Source organism: Gymnodraco acuticeps, unplaced genomic scaffold (assembly GCF_902827175.1).
Source record: "Gymnodraco acuticeps unplaced genomic scaffold, fGymAcu1.1, whole genome shotgun sequence".
Lineage (NCBI taxonomy): Eukaryota > Metazoa > Chordata > Actinopteri > Perciformes > Bathydraconidae > Gymnodraco > Gymnodraco acuticeps.
The window spans coordinates 10,340,901-10,362,988 of record NW_022990238.1 but is presented as its reverse complement, the minus strand read 5'-3'; the positions used below and the strand labels follow the sequence as shown (position 1 = coordinate 10,362,988).

General features: G+C 40.7%; 3 protein-coding genes across 3 annotated transcripts; 2 read left to right on the top strand and 1 right to left on the bottom strand.

Moving 5' to 3' along the window:
• The first annotated feature begins 1,403 nt into the window (after positions 1-1,403).
• Positions 1,404-4,622, top strand: ccdc43 (coiled-coil domain containing 43). The gene is made up of 5 exons (XM_034219800.1): positions 1,404-1,607; positions 2,443-2,536; positions 3,256-3,391; positions 3,560-3,615; positions 3,823-4,622. Exons 1-5 carry the CDS (start codon positions 1,434-1,436, stop codon positions 4,008-4,010), a joined length of 648 nt encoding a protein of 215 aa, XP_034075691.1. The 5' UTR covers positions 1,404-1,433; the 3' UTR covers positions 4,011-4,622.
• Positions 4,623-4,624: 2 nt separating this feature from the next.
• Positions 4,625-12,393, bottom strand: moto (minamoto). The gene is made up of 8 exons (XM_034219797.1): positions 12,260-12,393; positions 11,872-11,980; positions 8,709-8,854; positions 8,308-8,412; positions 6,608-8,087; positions 6,327-6,461; positions 5,828-5,999; positions 4,625-5,749 (listed from the first exon to the last, which is right to left on the bottom strand). The coding sequence occupies exons 2-8, from the start codon at positions 11,932-11,934 to the stop codon at positions 5,559-5,561; spliced, it is 2,292 nt and encodes a 763-aa protein (XP_034075688.1). The 5' UTR covers positions 11,935-11,980; positions 12,260-12,393; the 3' UTR covers positions 4,625-5,558.
• Positions 12,394-15,702: 3,309 nt separating this feature from the next.
• Positions 15,703-19,647, top strand: fzd2 (frizzled class receptor 2). Its single transcript, XM_034219799.1, has one exon. The coding sequence runs from the start codon at positions 15,885-15,887 to the stop codon at positions 17,520-17,522; it is 1,638 nt and encodes a 545-aa protein (XP_034075690.1). The 5' UTR covers positions 15,703-15,884; the 3' UTR covers positions 17,523-19,647.
• Positions 19,648-22,088: the final 2,441 nt, after the last annotated feature.

The window sequence follows — 22,088 nt, the reverse complement described above, 5'->3', positions numbered from 1 at the left end:
GCACCTTTAGACACTAGGTTCTTTTTAATGACTGATTTTAAATGCCATTTTCTTAATCTCTTTCATTTTTTGTAAAGCACTTTGAATTGCCTTGTGTTGAAAAGTGCTATATAAATAAACTTGCCTTGCCTAGGTCTCAACTATTCCTTTCACCCATTTTCAATAAAGATTTTTAACAACCTTCTGGAAACAACTGTAGCCTATCTTCAAAATAAGTCGTCCTCTCAATAGGATGGTAGAAATACATTGTGTTTGTTTTTGTATATGTTGTGCTGTCCACTAAATGTAAAGATAATAACTGATTATTTTGAAATCAGCTTTTCAATAGGCTAGTAATGTCATGACGACAGCCTACGGGTGAGAGCCTGAGTACTTCTGTTAACTGCTTGACAATCAGACATTATTTTTTTTTTTAAATCAGGAACTTGGTTTTTTGTGGCATGGTCACTTTATGTAACTGCCAACACTCAGCATTTTTGCACTGATTGAAACGTTGGCTGCAGAAATTAGTTTTACAAGCCAGACAAGCAGCATGGCAAAGTTATAGCAGCCATTTTCATTCAAATGGACGGTTAACAAAACCTGTGCTTATATAAGCTTTAATGTAGCGTTTACAGGGGTCAGAGTACATACAAAAAGTACTTATGTGGAGCAGGTAGAAATTAAAGGGCCAACAGCAAGATGTGGGAATATGTGGTGATTTGGTAAAGGGATAATGGAAGGCAAAATATAGAAGCAGTGGCCAATAATTGTGTCTATATTTTGTGTACATATATGAAATGTTGCATTACATCCTGATGCCAGATAGTCATGAGAATTCAGATGACTAGCATTTCACATTTTCTTTCATGAATAAAAAGTTGTGGGTCTTTTTAGAATTAGTTTAGTTTTTTCTTTTTAGGTGGATGATTTCATTTAAGTGGCATTTTATGACAAAACAAACGTTTACTTTGCATGGTACTTAAATGAACCGTATCACTGAAAACTGAGCAAATTACAGTTGTGGAAATGGAACTCACACTGAATAAATTGATGCAGTGATGCTAAATTAATTACTTTTCAAAGAAACAAATATGTTATCCTTACTTAGGTAATTTGAGGTCTGAAAATAAACCACTGCAACAACAAACTGTTAATGAACATGTTTAGCTAGCTAAAATGCATGAGGGGCTACAGAGTTTTTCTTCGAGTTTTTTTTCAGTTTGCACCATGACAGCAACAACTTCTTTGTTATACTTCAACCGCTAAATGTGTATATACGTACAACAAAATTACTGTCAACATAATTAAGTTACCTGGACGGTTACCCTCAAGTTTGTAGGAAAAAACGCTGAAATTTCAAACACGTGTACCTAAGTTGTATCATGTACCTTTTTCGACAGGCATTTACAAAGGACAACCATGCACCGCCGGAAAGACCCCATAGGGCCAAGATGGCTGCGCCCGTGACAGACGCCGGGGAGTTTGAAAGCTGGCTAAATGATCGTCTTGACTCGTTGGAAGTGGACAGAGAGGTGTATGGGACCTACATTTTAGGGGTCCTGGAGGAGGAGGAGAGTGACGAGGAGAGAGAAGATGCGCTGCAAGGAATTCTATCCGCATTTGTGGTAAATATACAGGGCGGCGGCGGCGGCACGTCCCGCTCTGCCAGCGAGGCTTTCTCATGTGTTGCTGTCCGTCTCGTCTGCCGCTCGCTGCCAAGTGACAACGCTGATGTCAGCCAGCTTTTATGGAGCTAAATATCGACGGTGTTGGTCGAAACCATATACAGTCTCTGATCAAAACACCACCGGCAGTTTAATGAGCTGTTCTCTCCTGCCATGTAATCAGCAATATGACTGATCGACCAAATTCGGCAAAGTAAAAGTGCTGTTTGGTGGTGATACATGTTTGAAACTGTTTAGATGTCTTCATATTGCAGTAAATATATCATCCTCTAACAGCAGGGGTCGTTTGCTGTTAAGATTGTTAAGCCCCCTGTGGCAAAGTATCCAACCTTATATATGTGACCGTGTGTGGTGAGCATTGGCAGGCTTTCATTTGATCCGTATGTTTTTATTATGAAGGAATACAGAACTTAACACTGTTTATGTGCTGTTTTCATATGCTCAGTGTGCCATTTGGCAGTCAAACTGCCTCTGTATTAGCCTCTGGTAGACCAACCTGATGTGTTGCTAATTTTTGTAAGAAATAACCCCCTGGAAAGATGAACCACCTTGTTATTAAAGCATAAATACAAATGGATAATTCATTCATAGATAAGTGTCCTTTTTAATGTGACATAATGGGATCACAGAACCACTGCTTGCATCTCTGAAGTAGCCTACATGACTGCCTCATGTAGTACTAACAGGTTGTGATAATAACCCGGTTCGATAGCCCGCATTTTATACAGTACAATGAACTGTTAGTACATAACATTTACATGTTTTTTGTGTGCAGGAGGAGGACAATGTAGAAGATGTCTGCAAACAGATTATTAAGCAGTGGACCGATTGGCGCGACAGATCAGCTTCCAAAAGTGATTCTGATGATGGTATGTCATTTAAATTCATCCACATTCCCTATCTCATTGAAAAGTCATATTTAAAATGTGTACCTTGTCAGTATGAATAAAAGTTCAGGGAACGAGTCATCAAAGTTTGCAGTGCACCAATTTGGCAATTATTGCTGGACATAATCATAAGTCAATGAAAACAAGAACAATATAACACAATCTTATGACAATACAGTCAAAACTTGCAAAGTGATATGGTCTAAGAATTTATATAATAATGTAGTCTAGTAAAAAAAAGGAGGATTGTCAACTCTTTTACATCTTGACTCAACAGAGCAAAGACAGCTTGCTACTGAGTCTGTTGTACCAGTTAAACATACAGAGAGAGGGATTAGCTGTTTGATTTTTAAATCATTTTCTTTGAGTTTGGAGCAGAGTGCTCAAATGTATTTCTGTCTTCCAGAGATAAACATTGTCTGGAAAAAAATAAACTTAAAAACAGCTCCTGGTTTTGATGTTGAAAAGTACTTTTTTCCCGTCACTGTGTAACTGGAAAGAGATTGTTTACTGTGTACATATCCATAAGGATGGGTAAACTGTCTGGAGACTTGAGCTCAGATGGGGGCATAAGAGCCTCCTTCTGTTCACGCACCTTCATGGAGACAGTGAAAAGCAAGGGCTTTAATTGAAGTCAAAGTATTCCATGTTATTTGGGTTCATTTACACTTTGTCTGTGTTCTTACTTTTCTTTCCTGAAGCTGAAGTCCAGGCCATCGCCAGGATGATAGAAAAACAAGCCCAGATTGTGGTGAAACACAAAGAGGTTTCCGGGGAGTCGAAGCAAAGGAAGGACGCCCTCCTGGCTCAATACGCTAATGTTACTGACGACGAGGAATATCCTTTATTTTCTTTCTATCTCTATGGGCAATATCTCCAATACTTGCACCAAAACTGTTAAGATTGAGTAAAAATACTACAGGTAAGAGGAAATATGTTTTTTAAATTTATTTTCAGGGGTAAAGCGGTACCTTAAGTTGTCAGTTATTTCCTTAACATAAGCACTGAAGCTGAAGAAGAGGAGCAAACCGGTGCAAATAACTTTATCGGGAATGAGAAATGTATCCTTTCTAAAGCTGTTAACGATCAGAGGCCGTTTAAAATTCAGTGTCACTAATTGCAAAATGAATGGATAACCCTGACTACACGCACACACACACACACACACACACACACACACACACACACTGGTGATGGTAATATGCAGTAAAGATCTTATAGCACAGTACATTTGCATTCATCCTGCTGTCCTTTACTGAAAGTATCAGCCCTGTTCAAGAACACCAACGTGGCAGAGGTGCTGAACAGACAGAAGGAGAAGCGGGACCAGGCTCGTGAAGATTCTCAGAAGAAGAAGGAAGGAGACAAGATGCAGCGGGAGAAGGACAAACTTACCAAACAGGACAGAAAAGAGAAGGAGAAGAAGCGTACACAGAAAGGTGAACGCAAAAGATAAAACACAGAGAAAGGACACTTTGTATGTGGAAAGGTTTTCAGGAGACAAAAATCAAAAACAGTCATTGCCTCTTTAGCTGAACCCCATTGGCACATTCTATTATGTGTTCATCAGTCCCCTTACGTTAAGTTCTTTCTCTTTATATGTGTAAAGAATGTGTATTCGTCCAAAAATCCCTGCTATTCTTGGATACTGATATGACCAGTTCCTGAAACATGTATTGGAAACAAGCTGCCAACCGTTATGCGCTGAGTGTGACTGTGTCCTCTGTCGCTGATCAAACTTAAACCTCTGCTAATATGTTGTTATAGCAGCGTATGAAACACGCTTTGGCTGAGCTACAGCAAGTATACACTAATTGGATTGGTCACGGTAAAATCAGAGGAATGCCTGCAATGCAACCCAATCCAGTTTGTACTATTAGCCTCTGAGCCAATATGCCTTTCACTTCTGCAGAACTTCTAACAAAGGGTTTATTTTGATGCATTTGTGTCCAAAATGAAAACAGAAGATTGGTTACTGAGTTATACCACAAACATATCATGTACCATCATTTCAATGTTTATAATGAGGTTCATCAGCTTTTGAAATGAATAAAAAAGACAAACATTTTCAGCTGTTTGGGTTGCTTTATTGTTAAAGAGTTGGTTAACAGAACAAGTAACGGTTAAAATCACAACACGAACATTAAAATGACAATAGAACAACTCGTATTCATACAGCCTCCTCAGGGAGGATTTATGCGGCTAGAGAATTGTCACTTTTATAAAAGATACAAGCTTTGGTTCCTTGCTGACAAACTGTCAAACTGATGAGAATATTTAATAATACTATCTGAAGTGTGATTAGTACATAAATATTTAATACGCTGCAAATGTCAGTATCTTGTGAAAGTTAAAAGTTTAGAACACATTCTGATGAATATGTTAAGATAAGATTAATTGGAGCATTCAGAAAACATTTTATAATTTAGCATGTTTATATTTAACTAATTATATGAATTGCGCCTTCAAAGAAAACAGAATTCAGAGAATTATTATTAACTTAACATTATATTGTATTGGGAATATTGTTTTGTTTCTTATGGAAAGTGTGATTACTGATTATAGATTTTAATTTAAAACACTGAACCTTGCTTTCTGAAGTTTGAGCTTCTTTGGCATAGTTTGCAGATAAATACATTTGTTCTGATTATAGGCATGTTAACTACTGCCCTTATGATTAAATGATTGCTTTGGATTACCCAGAACCTAGGTTATAATACCTTTCAATAAATTAGTAATAACAATGAAGAATTCATAAATAGTGTCTTTCAATACAACGGTGATGGAGCAAGATTCATGTAAAGCTTGAACTGACACTAACAGCGCCGCCATCATTGAGCTTCAAACTGCTCACTTCATATTTTGCAGTGATCACTGTTGCAGGTAAACTGTCACTATAAACTTCCAGGTAACACCCAGTTGCCTTTGGGAATATTATAATCAGGGCAATTGGAGTGGTTATAATGTAATCGTAACCTTTAACTCGTGCTTGATGCCTGCTAAATCATAACTTAAAGGAGTATCCCTCAAAGGGAGAGGGGCCCCTCTCTCTGTGCGTCTCCTGCTTGTTCACTTCGGGCTCCGGACTCTTGACAGTCTTTGGCAGTGTCAGCTGGAGAGCACACCACAGGGCGGTGCGGATCTTCCTCGTGGCAGCAGCCAGGTCTTTCAGTGCATTGACCATCAACAGGGTGTCTATGAAAAAAGCAGTAAGTAAGTACCAGCAGCATTTGAGAGAGAGGAACATACGCTAACTGATGCAATATGACTTACCTGTGTCCTCTGTGAAATGGGCTCTCTGCTGCTGGTGTTTTCTGGCTGGCTCCTCCTTGTGCCTCGCCTGGGTGTTGCAGATGGCTATATGATGCCTGCTCAGGGCGGTGTAGATGTCCATGTGGAGGGCAGTGTTGCCCAGAAACTCCATCCTATCCAGAAGGCTTGCCACCTGCAACAAACCAACATAATCAACACTTCCCTGTCACTCTTAGAAATACCCTTCTTAATGTGATATCCTCTCACACAATAAGCCATCACATGAACATTACTTAATTAAACAAAAATACATTACAAAAGTTGTATTGTGTGTAAGTATGGCATTTATTCCGGGATAAAAATAACAATTATATAAAACAAATCTCCAGGAGAATGCATATATTTCTCATGAGTGTGCAAAATAAAACTGCTTATATCACCTTACCAACATAACAGGGCTGCTAGGACTAAATTCACCTGGAGATGGCAGTATGGAAGCAATTCATTTAGGAGGTCTCACCCTTGCTTGTTCTCTCATCTGATTAACAATGAGGTGGTCGATTCTTGTGGGATTTGGTGAAGTTTTGGGGAGGTTAGGGCTGACCACTGCCGCCATCCTTTTACCAAGAAATGCCTTGGTAAGAATTACCTCTGTCTAAGATCAAATTAAGAAAAAACACGTTAGAACATGACAACCGTGTGCAACATCAATACTGAAGCTGTGACAATATGCAGCTTTTTTAAATATAGATTACGAAACATTTGTAGTTAATGACACAAAATCAGATTTCAAAAGCATACCCTCTTTCTGTCCCGCTCCAAAGACCTCCACTGCTCATAGCACTCGTCCACGTAGACGTAAAGCTGGATCACAGGTCCTCCCTGATTCATCACCATTGACGGTGTTGGGGCTGAGGCCATGCCATGATAGGTGTTCTCTCCCCCGTAGGTCATCATCTCACTGATATAGGAGTTGAAAACTGCTGACTCGCTGGCTGACATCATATCACCCACATTCATGGCTGTCACACCGCTGCCATAGGGCAGTGTGGATTTGGGGCTGAAATGAGAGGCGTTCATGGGAACGCTGGAGTATCTTCTGGGGTCATGCACAGGATACATGGGAGGCCTGAGCTGCTGTGTATTCCCACCACTCACCATGCCATTTTCTCCATTAGTTCTCCGAGACTGCATGCTCCCCAGGTGATCAAGGCTTAGATTATGTGAGAGGACCTGCTTCCTATCCCCCCCTCTCATGTGAGTGTTAGTGGAGAAGCCTTTACCTAGAAAGCGAGGCATATGCATCCTATTCTCTTCTCTCTGCATCTGTGGCTTGTTCTGTATCAGGCCCTGCTGGAAATTATGCTTTGAATACTGGTTCATGCTCATGTTAAAGGGGAGTGACATGTTCTCTCTGTGAAGGGTCATGTTGCTTTGGTTTTGGAGGTAGTACTCTGCGTTTTGTGGGCTGAAACGAGGTGGATCTTGAAAGGCATCGCGCTCAAATGTTTGTTTCCTCACTTCTCCATTTATTTCAATCTGCTGTGTCCCAAATGCTCCCACCAGCTGCTTCTGACTCTGCATTGCGGGATGACTTTGTGTTGACATTGCAGGACCAGAGATTTGCCATTGTTCAGCCACGCTGTCTTCATGCTGCATGCCCACTGACTGCCTGTGAATGTTTGTGAAGTCTCCACGACATAAGCTATCAGGCTCATCAGCCGTCAAGGACCGGAAACTGCTGACCAGTTGGTTAATGTCTTGTGTCCCAAACTGCTCATTACTGATGGGTTTTGTGCTGCTCTGGGTGAACTGCTTTTCGTAATAAGGAGTAAAGTATGAGTTGTTCATTTCACTTTGAGGTCTAAAGACATTACTGAGGTCAGATAAATTGTTGCTAGGCTGGCTATTCCCTCTGTTTTTCTCAGCTGGCATGTCGTCATATCCGCTCTGTTGTACCTGTGACAGGTAGGTGTTTCCTGTGTTGGGGATTGATAGACCTGGTGGCAGTTTCTGAGGACGTGGGACAGTGCTGTTTCGGTCTCCATTAGGCAAATTAAAAAGCCATTGTTGATTGGTGGAATGGCCATTGGACTGTTGATAAATCTCCTCAACATCTTTGCCCACTGATTGTCCCTGTGCTTTATCCAAAGCCTCACGGGATACATAGTTTGAATAAAAGGTAGAGTGTTGTTGCGCTTTACCCTCCGATTGAACATACTGAAGCAGTTCTTCACTCAAAGTCTTTGGAGACCAGACAGTATTACATGTAGGAAGACTCCTAAAGAAAGAATCAAGGACATATTTTAATATATAACAAACTATGAAAACATATTTAACTAACTATATTCATTAAAACAGACTCTCTTTTTTTTTTTTTATCAATTTTGTTTATTTTTGTGTAGATATTGTTATGATATGTATATTTTAATAACCATAAATCATACTATAGCAGTTGTACAACTAACCCAACAATTTGAAAACATAAAACCTTGACATACCCTTCACTGAAGTAGCTGTCTTGTGAATCTTCTTCATCGACAATATTTGACACTAGGCCCAGTAGATCAGTCTCTCCGTCATAGTCAGGTGTATTACTGGGTTTCCTGTAAAGCAAAGAAAACATGGCCCTTGATTTATGCTATAACTTTTCATTGTCACCTAAAAGCATTTATTTAACAGTAATACTTGAATTGTTTTCCTTCCACAATACGACTTGCACGCAGTATATTTGTATACCTTGCAAAATGATAATAAAATGGCTATTGAAATGTGGAAATTCCCTGGTTTTGATATCGACTAGTAAATGTCTGATATTGTGGTATTCCTAACCAATACTACAGAATAGTGCACAGATGAATAATAATAACCAACTCAACCTGAACAAAAAAAAAAAGAATACCTGTTGTTCTGGGCACAACTGATGAGGCTATAGGGATCAAAAGCATTGTGAGACCAGGGCATGTCAACTGCTGTTTTCTGATCCTGTGGTGAAACGAAGGGCAAGGCCTCTCTACCATTCTCTCCCCCACCTGTATTGAAACTGGCCTAAGAGAGAGAAAAACATGGTTAATCCAGGGGTGGACATTAAGGGAAAAGGCCAGTGGCTTTTCAATTTCACTGGCCCCACCATTGTAACTACTGGCCCATAAGCATTCGTCAACAATGTACCCCAATAATAAAGAAAATGAACATATTTGATGCAATAGTAATTTATTTAGAAACTAGATTAAAATTCAATGAGTTTTTCCTCATTTTCCTGGAAGCCTACATCTATATAATTTACAAATACTGCATCTAACACACTTGCTGCCTTCTGCCTCTGCACACACAACTTGTGTAATGGATATTACACAAGTTGTGTAATGGATATTACACAAGTCTGATTTAACGGAAGTCATGTCAATTTCAGAACATTATCCTACACTGTTATTACTTTATTGCCCTAATGAATATAGCTATTTCGAGCCGTGGCTGAACCTATCACTGTGGTCCTGCCTGACTCTCATCATACTACTTCCCTGATGGCTCCCACAGGATTGTTGATTCATCTTATTATTATAGACACATGCATTTCCAAACATTTGGACTACCTATGTTGTAAATGTATTATCTCTTCAATTTACACACACACGTCTGTCCGTCCAGGAAGAGGGATCCCTCCTCTGTTGCTTTCCCTGAGGTTTCTCCCATTTTCCCCTTGAAACTGTGGGGTTTATTTGGAAGTTTTTCCTTGTATGATGTGAGGGTCTAAGCCCAGGCATACTTGCCAACCCTCCCGATTTTCGCGGGAGACTCCCGATTTCCTCCCGGGGTCATATTTCTACCGCATTTCTCCCGATTTCTGACAAAATCAGATTTACTCAGGACTGTTTCCACTCTGACTTTAATACAGCTACACCATTGTTTGGTTTCCATGGTAGCACGTCTCTTTAGTAGCGTGCGCGACTGAAAGTCTGAGAGGGTGAGGAAGATTGTCACAGAAAACTGAACAAGAATGGACAACTCGACCCTCTCACTCCTGTCCTGTAAAATACAGGTCCAGCCCACACATATGCTCCATCAAGGATGGTGCTACAGGCCGCAAGGCAGTGCATTTACCACTACAATAAGCATGTTAATGTTAATCTAATACAGCTCCGGCGATGATCCACTAGCACCCTCCCCCCTTCCTTTAACTCTTCCGGTGAGGCGACACGTCAGTAGTGAACATGATCGGCAGCGCGGAAGCGGGAGCGCACTACCTGCTCGCTGTGCGCCGGAGCACACAGCGAGCCCTTCTCACTTCGGTTAAATGTATTCCTTGCGTCCCTCACTTGCGTTGTTTCCCTGCGACTAGTCCCTCCCACCAGGGAAGCGTGGAGAGACGCAAGGGGCCCTTCTCACTTCTCTTATTTTTCATTTCCTCGCTCCTCGGTCTCACCGGAAGTTGATTTGTCTGCGCCATCTTGAGTAGCGTCCCAATGGCCTTATTTCTGCCGGAGGACCGAGGAGCGAGGAACGATAATGGAGGAGCTATAATTGAGGAACCACCAGACCATCCTCCGATGAAATCCTCAGACACTCGCGCCGCCCCCTTACTGTGTATCGCTCACTGATTGGACGATGCAGTGCATGTACTGATCTGATGCTTCTTGACATGAGAGCAGTTTCCCAGCGGAGTGAAGAAAATACATGAACCTCACGGGAGTCACTCCTCAGTCTATACCATGTTTTGTTTCAATTAATGTATCATTTAGTTACAAATATGTGATATATCTGAACAACAGAGTGGTCAAAAATCATTTTATTCATTTTTTGGAAACATTTTCATGATCGATTTTTTCGTTTTACATTTTCATTTATTGTTATTTCCATTCAGTCAGTCATTAAGTGCTATTAAAATGTTAATTTACTACATATCCACACAAACAAACAAAGTGTGCAATCCAATGAATGTTAATCTAACTGGGTTTTGATAGATAACATATCTCTTTTTCTTCTCTCAATTATTTTATTTCTATTGTGCACTCTAATCAATATTAATCAAACTATTGTTCGTTTATACATTTAAAGAATGGCGTTTATCTTTTTTGAGAATTAGTTCTTATTTCATTTTATTTATTTTAGTCTGCAACAGATGATACAAATGTTTGTGTCAGTAAATGTGTACTAACAGAGGCGGGGGTGTGTGTGTAACTAAATGATACATTAATTGAAACAAAACACGGTATAAACTGAGGAGTGAGTCCCGTGAGGTTCATGTATTTTCTTCACTCCGCTGGGAAACTGCTCTCATGTCAAGAAGCATCAGATCAGTGCATGCACTGCATCGTCCAATCAGTGAGCGATACACAGTAAGAGGGCGGGGCGAGTGTCTGAGGATTTCATCGAAGGATGGTCTGGTGGTCCTCCGTCCTCCGGCACAAATAAGGCCATTGGGACGCTACTCAAGATGGCGCAGACAAATCAACTTCCGGTGAGACCGAGACTGAGGAGCGAGGAAATGAAAAATAAGAGAAGAGAGAAGGGCCCAGCGTCTCCATTTCATCAACTATGACATCAGCCTCACGGAATGCTATGTCGACACGATTTCCCAAAACTCCTTGACAAAATACCAATATCACAGGGAAATAAGCAATATTTTTGACTGGCCTGAGCGAGCAAGTGTAACATTTACAATTTTGGTAATTAATCTAAAGCTCACTACACGTAAACAAAAATACTTCGTAACTTTTGTGTTATTCCTTGCACATAGCAGATTGAATCAATCAGATTGAATCAAATTACAAAACTCATTGTAAGTGTCACAGAAGCTTCAGAATATATAAGAATACCGTTGAGAACAAAACGAGACAATTATAGCTGAAATGATTCGTTTCTTAATCAATTAGGGTGAACAAAAGTGAACGTTAAGGGATCTTGATCCTCTGAATATATCTAAGGCCTAATGAACACGTGTATTGTGCTATGACACGTTATATGATTCCACCATTTTACAACATGTATTTCCCTATTATAAACTCTCAACATATGTGTAAGGTTACTTCAAATGTCAAAGTTGTGTCCTAAAAGTGGTGTCTTACCTGATGCTGGTTTGAAGGAAACAATGAATTTGGAAATCTGCTCTGATGCCCATCAAATGCCATTCTGCACTCCCTTGAAATTATTCTTTAACGTTCATGTAATACTGGCCTGGAAAAACACAAGATACTAGTTAATATATGATGTTGCCAGATGAAACAGAAACATTTGGGTCAAACTAAAACCATTAGTTCACTACTATTTCAGGGAAAGGAAAATTAACTTCGCCGTTAAAGTTAGGCGATTAAGCTAGCAAGCTATCGATGCTAGCTAGCTTGGCTAACTTGAACTCAACTTTCGCCCATATTAAAACTGATTAACTGCCGTTTAAATGTGGTTAACTTCGCTAAACAGACAACGTGATCCAAGTAAAGTACAGAATTAACCTACCTGCGCAGTTTTGTTCAGCGGCCGTACATAATGTTCAAGTGCTACTTGCAAGGTGGCCGGACCCAAAGCTCCGATGTTTCCCTCGCGACCTGAAGGCACATTGGCGGCTTTAGCCTGACGAATTCTGTTTTTCATCCAATCAACATCCAGCAGGAGATCCGAGCATAGCAACCTATAGCAACAGGTAGTGATCCACCCTCCCCCACATCTGAGAGCATTGTGCACTGGCATTATGGCACAGGTGGTCCGCTTATTAAATACAGTCAGAATATGGTAAGTATTATACATACAGTCTATGGTTATTATATTCAGTCTATGTTTATTATGCCCACATGGAGTTCACCCATTTTTACACAACCAATATATAATACATTTCCAGTAAATAATCTATACATAAATAATATTAGGAATGATAACCAGAATACCTTTATTCGTCCCACAGAGGGGAAATGTACATTTGTTACAGCAAGTAAAGAGCCAAAGATAAGCAGCTTATCTTAGCTTATACAATTATACCATTCACAAAATACACATCCACTACCAATAACAGTTTTGTGATATAGCAGCCAGGTGAAAGTATTAAAGGTGGAAGTATATATATATATTCCACATAGAAGTATTTCACAACAGGGGTTAGGGTTAGGCTAACCCTAACCCATAAACCAGAACACTATTTGTTTTTAAACTAGTGAATAGCCTACATTCATTTCAAAATTGATTGTAAAAGTGTAATTACACACTAATAACACATTTGCACATTCATCAATTAAATCATGATATATTTCATATTTAATCAATTGTGCACTTGTTGATTATTATGTTAATATTATACGTACATTAAAAATAACAAAAGCTACCCCCCAATCAGGGGCGGACTGGCCATCTGTAGAATCTGGAGAACCACAGAACGGCCGGTCGTCAAGGGCCGTTGACGGCCGGCCGGCCCTTTAAAAAAAAAAAAAAAGTTTAACGTCATCATTTAAATTGCGCTGACGGCCGACAGAGGGCGCTAATGCAGTTGTGTGGTTCTTATCTGTCAAATAATCACACACGAAGAAGAAAAAAGACCGGCCACAGGAAGAGAAGGGATTAGACGCCGCGGCAGACAGGGAGAATAAAAAACATGGATAAATATCAAAGAAAACGAAAAGAAAAAGGTGGGGCCGAGAAGGCAAGAGAGAAAAAGGTGAAGTCACTCGCAGGTGAAGCATATCAATGTCGCAAATTGACAGACCTTTTTGGCAGCAGCGCTGCTACAAGCACTATCATCAGCAGCTTAGAACAAGTGCAAGATGATGATGAGAATGATGAGGGACAGAGTTCAGATATACAGCCAGCCTCCTGCGTTCATGATGAGGGACAGAGTTGAGCTGCTGGAAGAACCAGCTCAACTGGCACACGTGCAGGGCAAGAGCAAGAGGTGGGTGAGAATTATCCCTTGAACTCAGTGGCGTTTTCTCCTGGAGGCCAAGGGATGCCAGGCTTCCCCTGTTTTTTTGGATTGTAGTTATAATTTTAATAAATAAATAAAAACACTTTGTTTAGTTTCGGTAATTATTCTGCCGGCCCGTCTCTCCCCATTCTCTGAGTATTTTACAAAGAGTGAAACAGCGCCCCTCTAGATGTTATGATGAAACAGTAGATTGCACTCTGTTGCGAGAGGAGGCTAGCCGAAATTGGCTTCCCTTGGTGAAAATAAATTGAGGGATTGACCAATCAGATGAGGCTAACATCATGCCTGACAATCCAATCAAATCGCATCAACTTCAGTTCGTACCGTAACTGTCATCACAAAAAGTAGCAAGCAACTGAAGCAATTGCAATTATGGAGGGTAGAGATTTGGAGTATTTCATCAAACATAATTTTACTAAACTTCCGCTACACAGCAGCAACTAAAAATGAAATCTGATGACAGGCCAATGCCCAAACTGGAGCTGTGTACAGAGAGGGAAAAGGAGCGAATCGGACATAAAACTTTAAATAATAAACAGCGGATTTCTAACATTTGACATTTCATGTGGCCGGACTGGGTCAGTTTCCAGGGCTGAATTTTAGTCCCAGTCCGCCCCTGGCCCCAATTGAATTGGAAGTGTATGTGATTTTGAAGAATAATTAAGATGATTAAACTTTTAATATTTGGTATGAAGTTTATTATTACTTTTATTTAATGCTTTTCATATGTTCACTTGTTGATTACATCTCTGAATTGTTTTACTTTAAAAAAGGTAGTAAATAAGGGTTTTAATCAATTAAATAATTATAAATAATGTGCAACTCCTATTGTAATATATGTGTCGATGTTGTTGTGATTATAATGTATTGCATTATTTGCAGTATGTTCTGTAATTAAAAATAAAAATGTTTTACAATACATTTGACAGAATAGTACATACATAAATGAGTTAATTTTCAAAAAACATATACTGTCTGCATAACATGATTCCTCCTCCTCCTCCTCCTCCTCCTCCCATGGACATATTACTTAAAGGGGAACTTGAAAGTCTGGTTGGGCCCATAGACTGTATGGTTGGGCCCAGAGCCCTTATCTCTCTAGGGCTCTGGTTGGGCCCATAGACTGTATGGTTGTGGGCCCAGAGCCCTTATCTCTCTAGGGCTCTGGTTGGGCCCATAGACTGTATATATAAATGGAGGTTGGGCCACACAATCCAGCTGTGGAATCAAAAAAATACAAGCAGGACACAAGCGACATTACTTTCAAAATAAAAGCACAAGTGTTAAAAAACAAGTTTAACAACATTGCCTTTATATAGACATTTATAATATCGATTGGGAGATTATGGAAATTATGCGTAATGTGTATGATTGTGTTTTTGAAATATCATAACAAGATATCATTATTTAAAAAAAATGAATGCATTGTCATCCATTTCTAATGAGTATGAGGACTTAATCAACTTTACTGTAATGCATAGTAGAAATATTATATGTATTTGGTTGATGAATGCAATAAGAAAACATAATAATTATAACAACATTAATAATAACAAAAATATCAATGAGAAGAATAAACAAATGATATTATGTATTGTCTATAAGCATTATTTGTGCTTTGCGTACATTTATTAACATTGTACAAGTCATGTTCGTCTTACAGCTGCTTACCCAGAAGCCTTTTAACTTGTTTTAGCACCCAACGTATTTACAATGTTGTTTTTAAACTATTCTGCATCTCTTTTATGCATGGTTTTAATGAATCTGTTATTCCATTATGTTTATTTATTGTGTTCCTCTCTGTTGTCTTATTATTAAGTGTTAATGATGATGTAAAGCACTTTAAATTGCCTCTGTGTCTTAAAATGTGCTATAGGCCTATAAATAAACGTAGGATACCTTACCTAAAGGATTTTATTTTGAAAGTTTTCACCGGAGGTTATGTTGCTTAGTATGGCTGCCTTGATGGATTGATCGGAGTTGTGGAAAAGTAAAAAGTAAGCCAACAGTGTTAAAAGCGGAGAGCAGGCACTCGGAGAGCAGCGTACAGGTCTATGCCGCAGAGTTTTCACTTGTGTAAGTTAAAGAACTGCTTGCAGAATTTATGGTAGGACACTAAACCACTTCACGTCCAGTTAATCCGGTTATAAACTGTTTTATACTTTTTCGAAGATGTTTTTTTGCAAGACCTGGGCTGTTGCACTCCTGCTGCCTCTGCTGTTATCAGCCCAGTATCAAGGGGACAACGGAATAGTCGTCCCGGAGCACGGATTTTGTCAGCCGATTTCCATACCTCTGTGCACGGACATTGCCTATAACCAAACCATCATGCCAAATCTCGTGGGACATTACAACCAGGAAGACGCAGGGCTCGAGGTGCACCAGTTTTACCCTCTGGTGAAGGTACAGTGTTCGCCGGAGCTGAAATTCTTCCTCTGCTCCATGTATGCGCCTGTGTGCACAGTTTTGGAGAAGGCCATTCCTCCCTGCAGGTCAATCTGCGAGAGAGCCAAGCAGGGCTGCGAGGCTCTCATGAACAAGTTTGGCTTCCAGTGGCCCGAGCGCCTGCGCTGCGAAAACTTCCCCGTGCTGGGAGACGGACAGATCTGTGTGGGCCAAAACGATTCCTCCCACGCCACCCTACCACCCCCAACTCCTGTCTCGGGGACCCACGACCACACCATGGCCCCCAGACATGACAGGCCTTTTCGTTGCCCATCTGTTCTCAAAGTACCACCATATTTGAATTATAAGTTTTTAGATGAGATTGACTGTGCAGCTCCCTGTGACCCCTCAAGGAGCGGTGGGTACATGTTTTTCACTGACAAAGAAATCAATTTCTCCCGCATATGGATTCTGGTCTGGTCTGTGCTTTGTTGTGCATCTACTTTATTTACAGTTACCACCTATTTAGTGGACATGCAACGCTTCAGATACCCTGAGCGACCGATCATCTTCCTGTCTGGCTGCTACACTATGGTCTCCATAGCCTACATAGCTGGATACTTCCTGGGAGACAAAGTGGTGTGCAATGACAGCTTCACCCCAGAAGGCTATAAAACTATCGTCCAAGGCACCAAAAAGGAAGGTTGCACCATCCTCTTCATGATGCTCTACTTCTTCAGCATGGCCAGCTCCATCTGGTGGGTCATCCTGTCTCTTACCTGGTTCCTGGCAGCAGGTATGAAGTGGGGCCACGAGGCTATTGAGGCCAACTCTCAGTATTTTCACCTGGCAGCCTGGGCAGTGCCGGCCGTCAAGACTATCAGCATCCTGGCCATCGGGCAGATCGAGGGCGACGTGCTCAGCGGGGTCTGCTTCGTTAGTCTCAGCAGCCTGGACCCTCTACGAGGCTTTGTGTTGGCCCCTCTCTTCATTTATCTCTTCATCGGTACCTCTTTCCTGCTTGCCGGCTTTGTGTCTCTGTTCAGGATCCGCACCATCATGAAACACGATGGCACCAAGACAGAGAAGCTGGAGCGACTGATGGTGAGGATCGGGGTGTTCAGCGTTCTCTACACCGTGCCCGCCACCATTGTTATCGCCTGCGTCTTCTACGAGCAGGCCTTCCGCTCCCACTGGGAGAGGAACTGGGTCAGCCATAACTGCAGGGGCCTGGCCATCCCCTGCCCCAAGCAGACCGGGCCCCGCATGACTCCAGACTTTACCGTCTACATGATCAAGTACCTGATGACTCTGATAGTGGGCATCACCTCTGGTTTCTGGATCTGGTCTGGAAAAACTCTACAGTCCTGGCATAAGTTTTACACCAGGCTGACAAATGGCAAACACGGAGAGACCACTGTGTAGAATAATGGGATATCTAAATGTTGCTGGGACTAAGTTGTGTATTATTACCTGTTTCTCATGTGATAGGTGAGTAGCATAGTGAGTAGCCATTGGTTCTTACAGCATTTGTATTCACCTCAACTTTATAGCCACACATGCATGCCAAACTGAGGGTCAGGGATTTGACAAAAGGGCAAGCTGGATAAACAAGGACTGAGCCTGACTGTCTGAACAAATAACAAGCATGGCTATGGATGACATGTGCTGAAATGCTCTCCCTCCCCCTCTCTTAAATCCACCAAAAGCTCAAGGGGAGTGATGATCCAGCAGCCAAGAACACAGAGAGCGGGGAATGAACTTTGGTTTATTCGCTCCTTAAACATTTCATATGTAATTAAATGAAATTGTAAATAGTATTTGTAAAAACATGAAATTATATATTTGTATTTATAAGTAAATACTCTTCCTGCTAGTGTACCTGCTATACTTTTGCACTGTAAGAAAGCCACATACCGTAGATCCAAACATGCTCTTTTTTTAATTAACTGTTGATTATGAATTACGTTGTTTTTGTATGGATTAAAAGAACATTTTGACATGGATGATATCGAACAAGCTTTTTTGGTCAGTACTTTTTAAATGAAAAACCTTTAGCAAAGGTTTCAGATATAATCCATTAACTATAAATTAAATTCTTGATTTCAAGTTCCAAGCGCATGATAAAAAATGAATTAAGTTAGTTTTTTCTTAACTTTTTTCCTTACTTATGTTGAGTCCCTTTAGTGATTAAATGTCTTTATAGCAAGTTACTTTTTGATAACAAAAAGTAACTGCTCATGCTGTTTTCTTTAGGGGGTGAGGGTTTGTGTCACAACTGAACATCTGCTTCCTCAGACTTGCGGAGAACAGTAAAAGAGACTATTGAATTCCTAATGGAAAAAGCCCTGAGTGTAGCCCTCTGGGAAATAAAAGAAGTGAGTTTAAACCATGGTTTAAACTAAGACAAATTAAACCACCTTTTGCGTTAAACCTTTTCATCATAGTTGCTGAAACTATCACTTGTTTGGACAGTAAGGAATGATTCAAATAATATATTTAAAAGTCAAGTTATCTGTCTCCTAGTTCTCCTAATATTATTTTCGAGATTCAAACCCAACGAAAGCAAACCAACCAATCAGAGCCGAGGAGTCTAACACAGACAGAATCACTGCTCATGAACTATCAAACTGCGTTGGTCAGATATGATTATGAATCAAGATTATTTGAGTGCATTGGCCATTTATTGCCTGAAATGTTTTCAGAAACATATTTTGGTTATTAGCTGTAAAACAGGAAAGTTTGCTCCGACTGTTGGACGGTGCTTAGTTTTGGCTGGACTGTTAACAACATGTCGTCCTTTGGCAGCATCTGATAATGCACAACTGTCAGGATATAGTGACAGTTTGAGAAAAAATAACAAATATATCAAAATGAACCAATTGAAACTTTATTCACCCAAATTGTTAACTTATTCTGAAATAATTCCCATCTATGTGTTTTGTGTCTGAGACACTAGTGCCAACCGGTGCCAACCTGTATGAATGCCTTCTCACACATGTACACTATCATCGCCTCCAAGTGCCAAACAAAACAAAAAACCTTTTTTATTGTGTCCTGTTGTCAGAGAGGGCTCGCTTAAATCAACAGGAGTCATTTGGCAAGAAACCGTCTGTGCATAGGTGTGAAAAAGTCCCTGCCTGCCTGGTGAAGGGAAAACAAGGGTGTTCAGGTTTGCTATAGTGTTACTTCTCTGGAGCTGCCATTGCTTTGTGCCAAGTTGGAATCCCCCGAGCCATGCATGGCTGAAACTAAACCTTCTATGCGGTGATGTCATGAAGTAGATGGGTGTTGGAGAAAGTTGATCCCCTTGCCTCAGAGTGAAGCTTTGGGCTAGAAGCAAGAAGTTTGAGGATTGCACGCACATACAGTTACTACGTGTGCAATTAAACATCATCAATGTATTAGCCTCTCTAGGTTGCAGTATAATTACTGACACATATAGCAAAGCCTTACTGTCTCTCTTATATATCCTGTCCCGTCGTACAAGTTGATGTTTGTCTTTCTTGTATCCTTATGTGAGGTTAAATAAAGAAACGTTGTAATAACAGACAAGTGAGAGTGATTAAAGGTAGAAACAGATACTCCAAGGGGCAAAAACACATAAATCTCCCTTCTTACACTCCCCCTGCCTTCACCCTCCTTCTCTCTCTCCACTCAGATGAATGGGGGGAATGCAAGTGAGTCAGTGGAGCGGTGCTGGGCCTAGGCATAGTGACAGACAGTCTCCTGTGTGCTGCTCACTTCAAAGCACCGCTGAAACCTGACTAGCTCCTTGTAAACAGTGCCGCCTGGCCCGAAGGCCCACTTCCTGCGCTTAACTCAACTTAATGGTTGGCTTGTTTGGTTTTTCACCGAAGCAGAGAAACGAATGAAGAGCAAGAGAATGAAGTGAAGCGGCATGGGGTGGAGTGCTGCAGCAAGGGAGTGAGATTGCTTAAGGGTTTAGGGGAGGAGGGGTTTGGAGAGCATGATGGAAAATTCACTATTATTTGGTTGCTTTTGTCTTTCTCCAAGAAAAAAGAAAACATCAAAGAAAGGGAAGCAAAGCAGAATCCAAATTAGGATAAATTACTGTGATATTTCCACTGGAACCTTGGATCTCAGATCATTAAAACTAAATGAAATCAGATGAAAAAGTTTTCTCTCAGTAAATCTTCATGTGTTCTGGGGAAGTATTACCAACTTTGCCTATTGGCCTTACTTGTGGAGAACAAGACATTTTGGTTATAAAGGAAAACACTGAAATCTTCTCAACCTGTTAATATTTACTGGTAGTTGTCTGGAGTAGATCCCTTTCTCTTAAACAAAACGGTGCCCAGTTTTTCAGTAGCAGCCGTTTACCATGTTGTTGATCTCAGATCTTAAATCTTGCATGCAGCCGCTTCCTGCTTGCTCGAAGGCAAGAAGGGACAAGCCACGAAACGGGGGTAAGACAGGAAGAATGCTCCTGGAGTTGATATTATGGTGTCGCTCTTATTGGGAGAAGGGATAGTGTGAAAGCCTTGGCATGTCAGAAAAGGATCATGTTGTTTGTCACTAGCGCCACTGTTCTCATTTTTGCTGCCGAACCATTGTCTAAGTATGTGTTAACGTACCATTAACTTATTTCTTTGCTGAGATTTATATCAGGCCTATGAACTGGCTTAAAAAGGACAAAGGAAATCAGGATGGGGGGGAAAAGGAAAAAAAAGGAAAAATACCCATAGTAAGCCTGTTTCTAATAAAATCTTGGCACAAACTCAAGAAGAACTCCTGCTCTGAAGGCTAACACTGGATTAGTTGCAGTCATACATTATCAACCATAGGAGAGCAGCTGAGATTTGCCAGAGCACATACTATATCTATCTGTCTCGCTCCCCCCTTGAAATCTCAACAGGAAGTTTAATATGTTCTTTCTCCGTCAATCATTGCTCTCAGAGTGGTATGGAGCATAACAAGTTGGCAGGAGACTGAACATTTATCTTGCGTCCACTAGAAGCCCTTTTTTGATTTGACAGCCTGCTTCACTCTTGTTGAGTTTAAAGCCCTATTTTTTCACTGAAAAAAAATATGATCCCACTGTAGTTTTGATGTTGAAGAACGACATTGCTTGGCGAAAACTAACCAAAGAAAATCCAACCTAAAAATGTGTTTTGTGTTGATATCGCTTGGATTATTGGTCCTGCTGGTCTCTTTAAGGCTTAAATATGTCCAACTAAATCACTAAACACAGCCTCTCATACCTTATTTCGTAAATAAACAGCCATGTTTTGGCCTTGCAGTAGTGAGTAAAAGCATTAAAAATAGTGGAAAGAAGTTTTGCATACAGAGCTTCCAAACTTTGGTGCATACATTTCATGCATTTGTCTGGGATTGTATGTCTCATAAGTGCAGGGATCACTCACTTCTTGCTTTGAAAAGAAAACAAACACATTATGGACCAACTGTGATACAAGGAGACTCTCCTGCCCCCCCCCCCCCCCCCCTCTGGCCTTCAGGGCGAGGTAGAACTGTATCAGGGTAAATGTGAGGGAGTGCCTCGGAGCCTGTCCAGCTGCTGAGCGAGAGGTGCCGACAGCTGCGTGACAGATATTTTGAGAGCCTGCAGCACGCCTGGGATAATAATGGGCTTGATTGGGAGGAGTGTGTGTGAAGGGAAGGGAATGGTTAATGTGTACTCAGACACCACAGTGTGTACACAAATCGTGCCACTCTCATAAACCTTCGGGTGATGGAGCAAGTAGCAAATGACAACACGTGGAGGAATGATGTTCTAAGCTACTGTGGCATCTGTTTCTAACTTTTTACATTTATTAAGTTGCACATTTTGAGCTGAGCAGGCATATAAACTAGATTTACCAGTAAACATAATAGTGTCAGAGTATTATGTCTAAGAACTACAGATACAGTATTGTTATGCCTCCTGTTTAAAATGTTGGTTTAACAATATGTGTGCTATACTGAGATGGATCATTTTGAATACAGTAATACACTGATAGCCCAAAGCAG

What these genes read in the sequence shown, in the direction of transcription:
- moto (XM_034219797.1), bottom strand. Translation starts at nt 11,934, where the DNA reads ATGGCATTTGATGGGCATCAGAGCAGATTTCCAAATTCATTGTTTCCT. An exon ending in TTCCTTCAAACCAGCATCAG is followed by an intron (nt 8,855 to 11,871) that starts GTAAGACACCAC and finishes TCTCTCTCTTAG; the next exon opens with GCCAGTTTCAATACAGGTGG. An exon ending in GACAGCTACTTCAGTGAAGG is followed by an intron (nt 8,088 to 8,307) that starts GTATGTCAAGGT and finishes TTCTTTCTTTAG; the next exon opens with GAGTCTTCCTACATGTAATA.
- fzd2 (XM_034219799.1), top strand. Translation starts at nt 15,885, where the DNA reads ATGTTTTTTTGCAAGACCTGGGCTGTTGCACTCCTGCTGCCTCTGCTG.
- ccdc43 (XM_034219800.1), top strand. Translation starts at nt 1,434, where the DNA reads ATGGCTGCGCCCGTGACAGACGCCGGGGAGTTTGAAAGCTGGCTAAAT. An exon ending in CAAAAGTGATTCTGATGATG is followed by an intron (nt 2,537 to 3,255) that starts GTATGTCATTTA and finishes TCTTTCCTGAAG; the next exon opens with CTGAAGTCCAGGCCATCGCC. An exon ending in CTTTATCGGGAATGAGAAAT is followed by an intron (nt 3,616 to 3,822) that starts GTATCCTTTCTA and finishes TGAAAGTATCAG; the next exon opens with CCCTGTTCAAGAACACCAAC.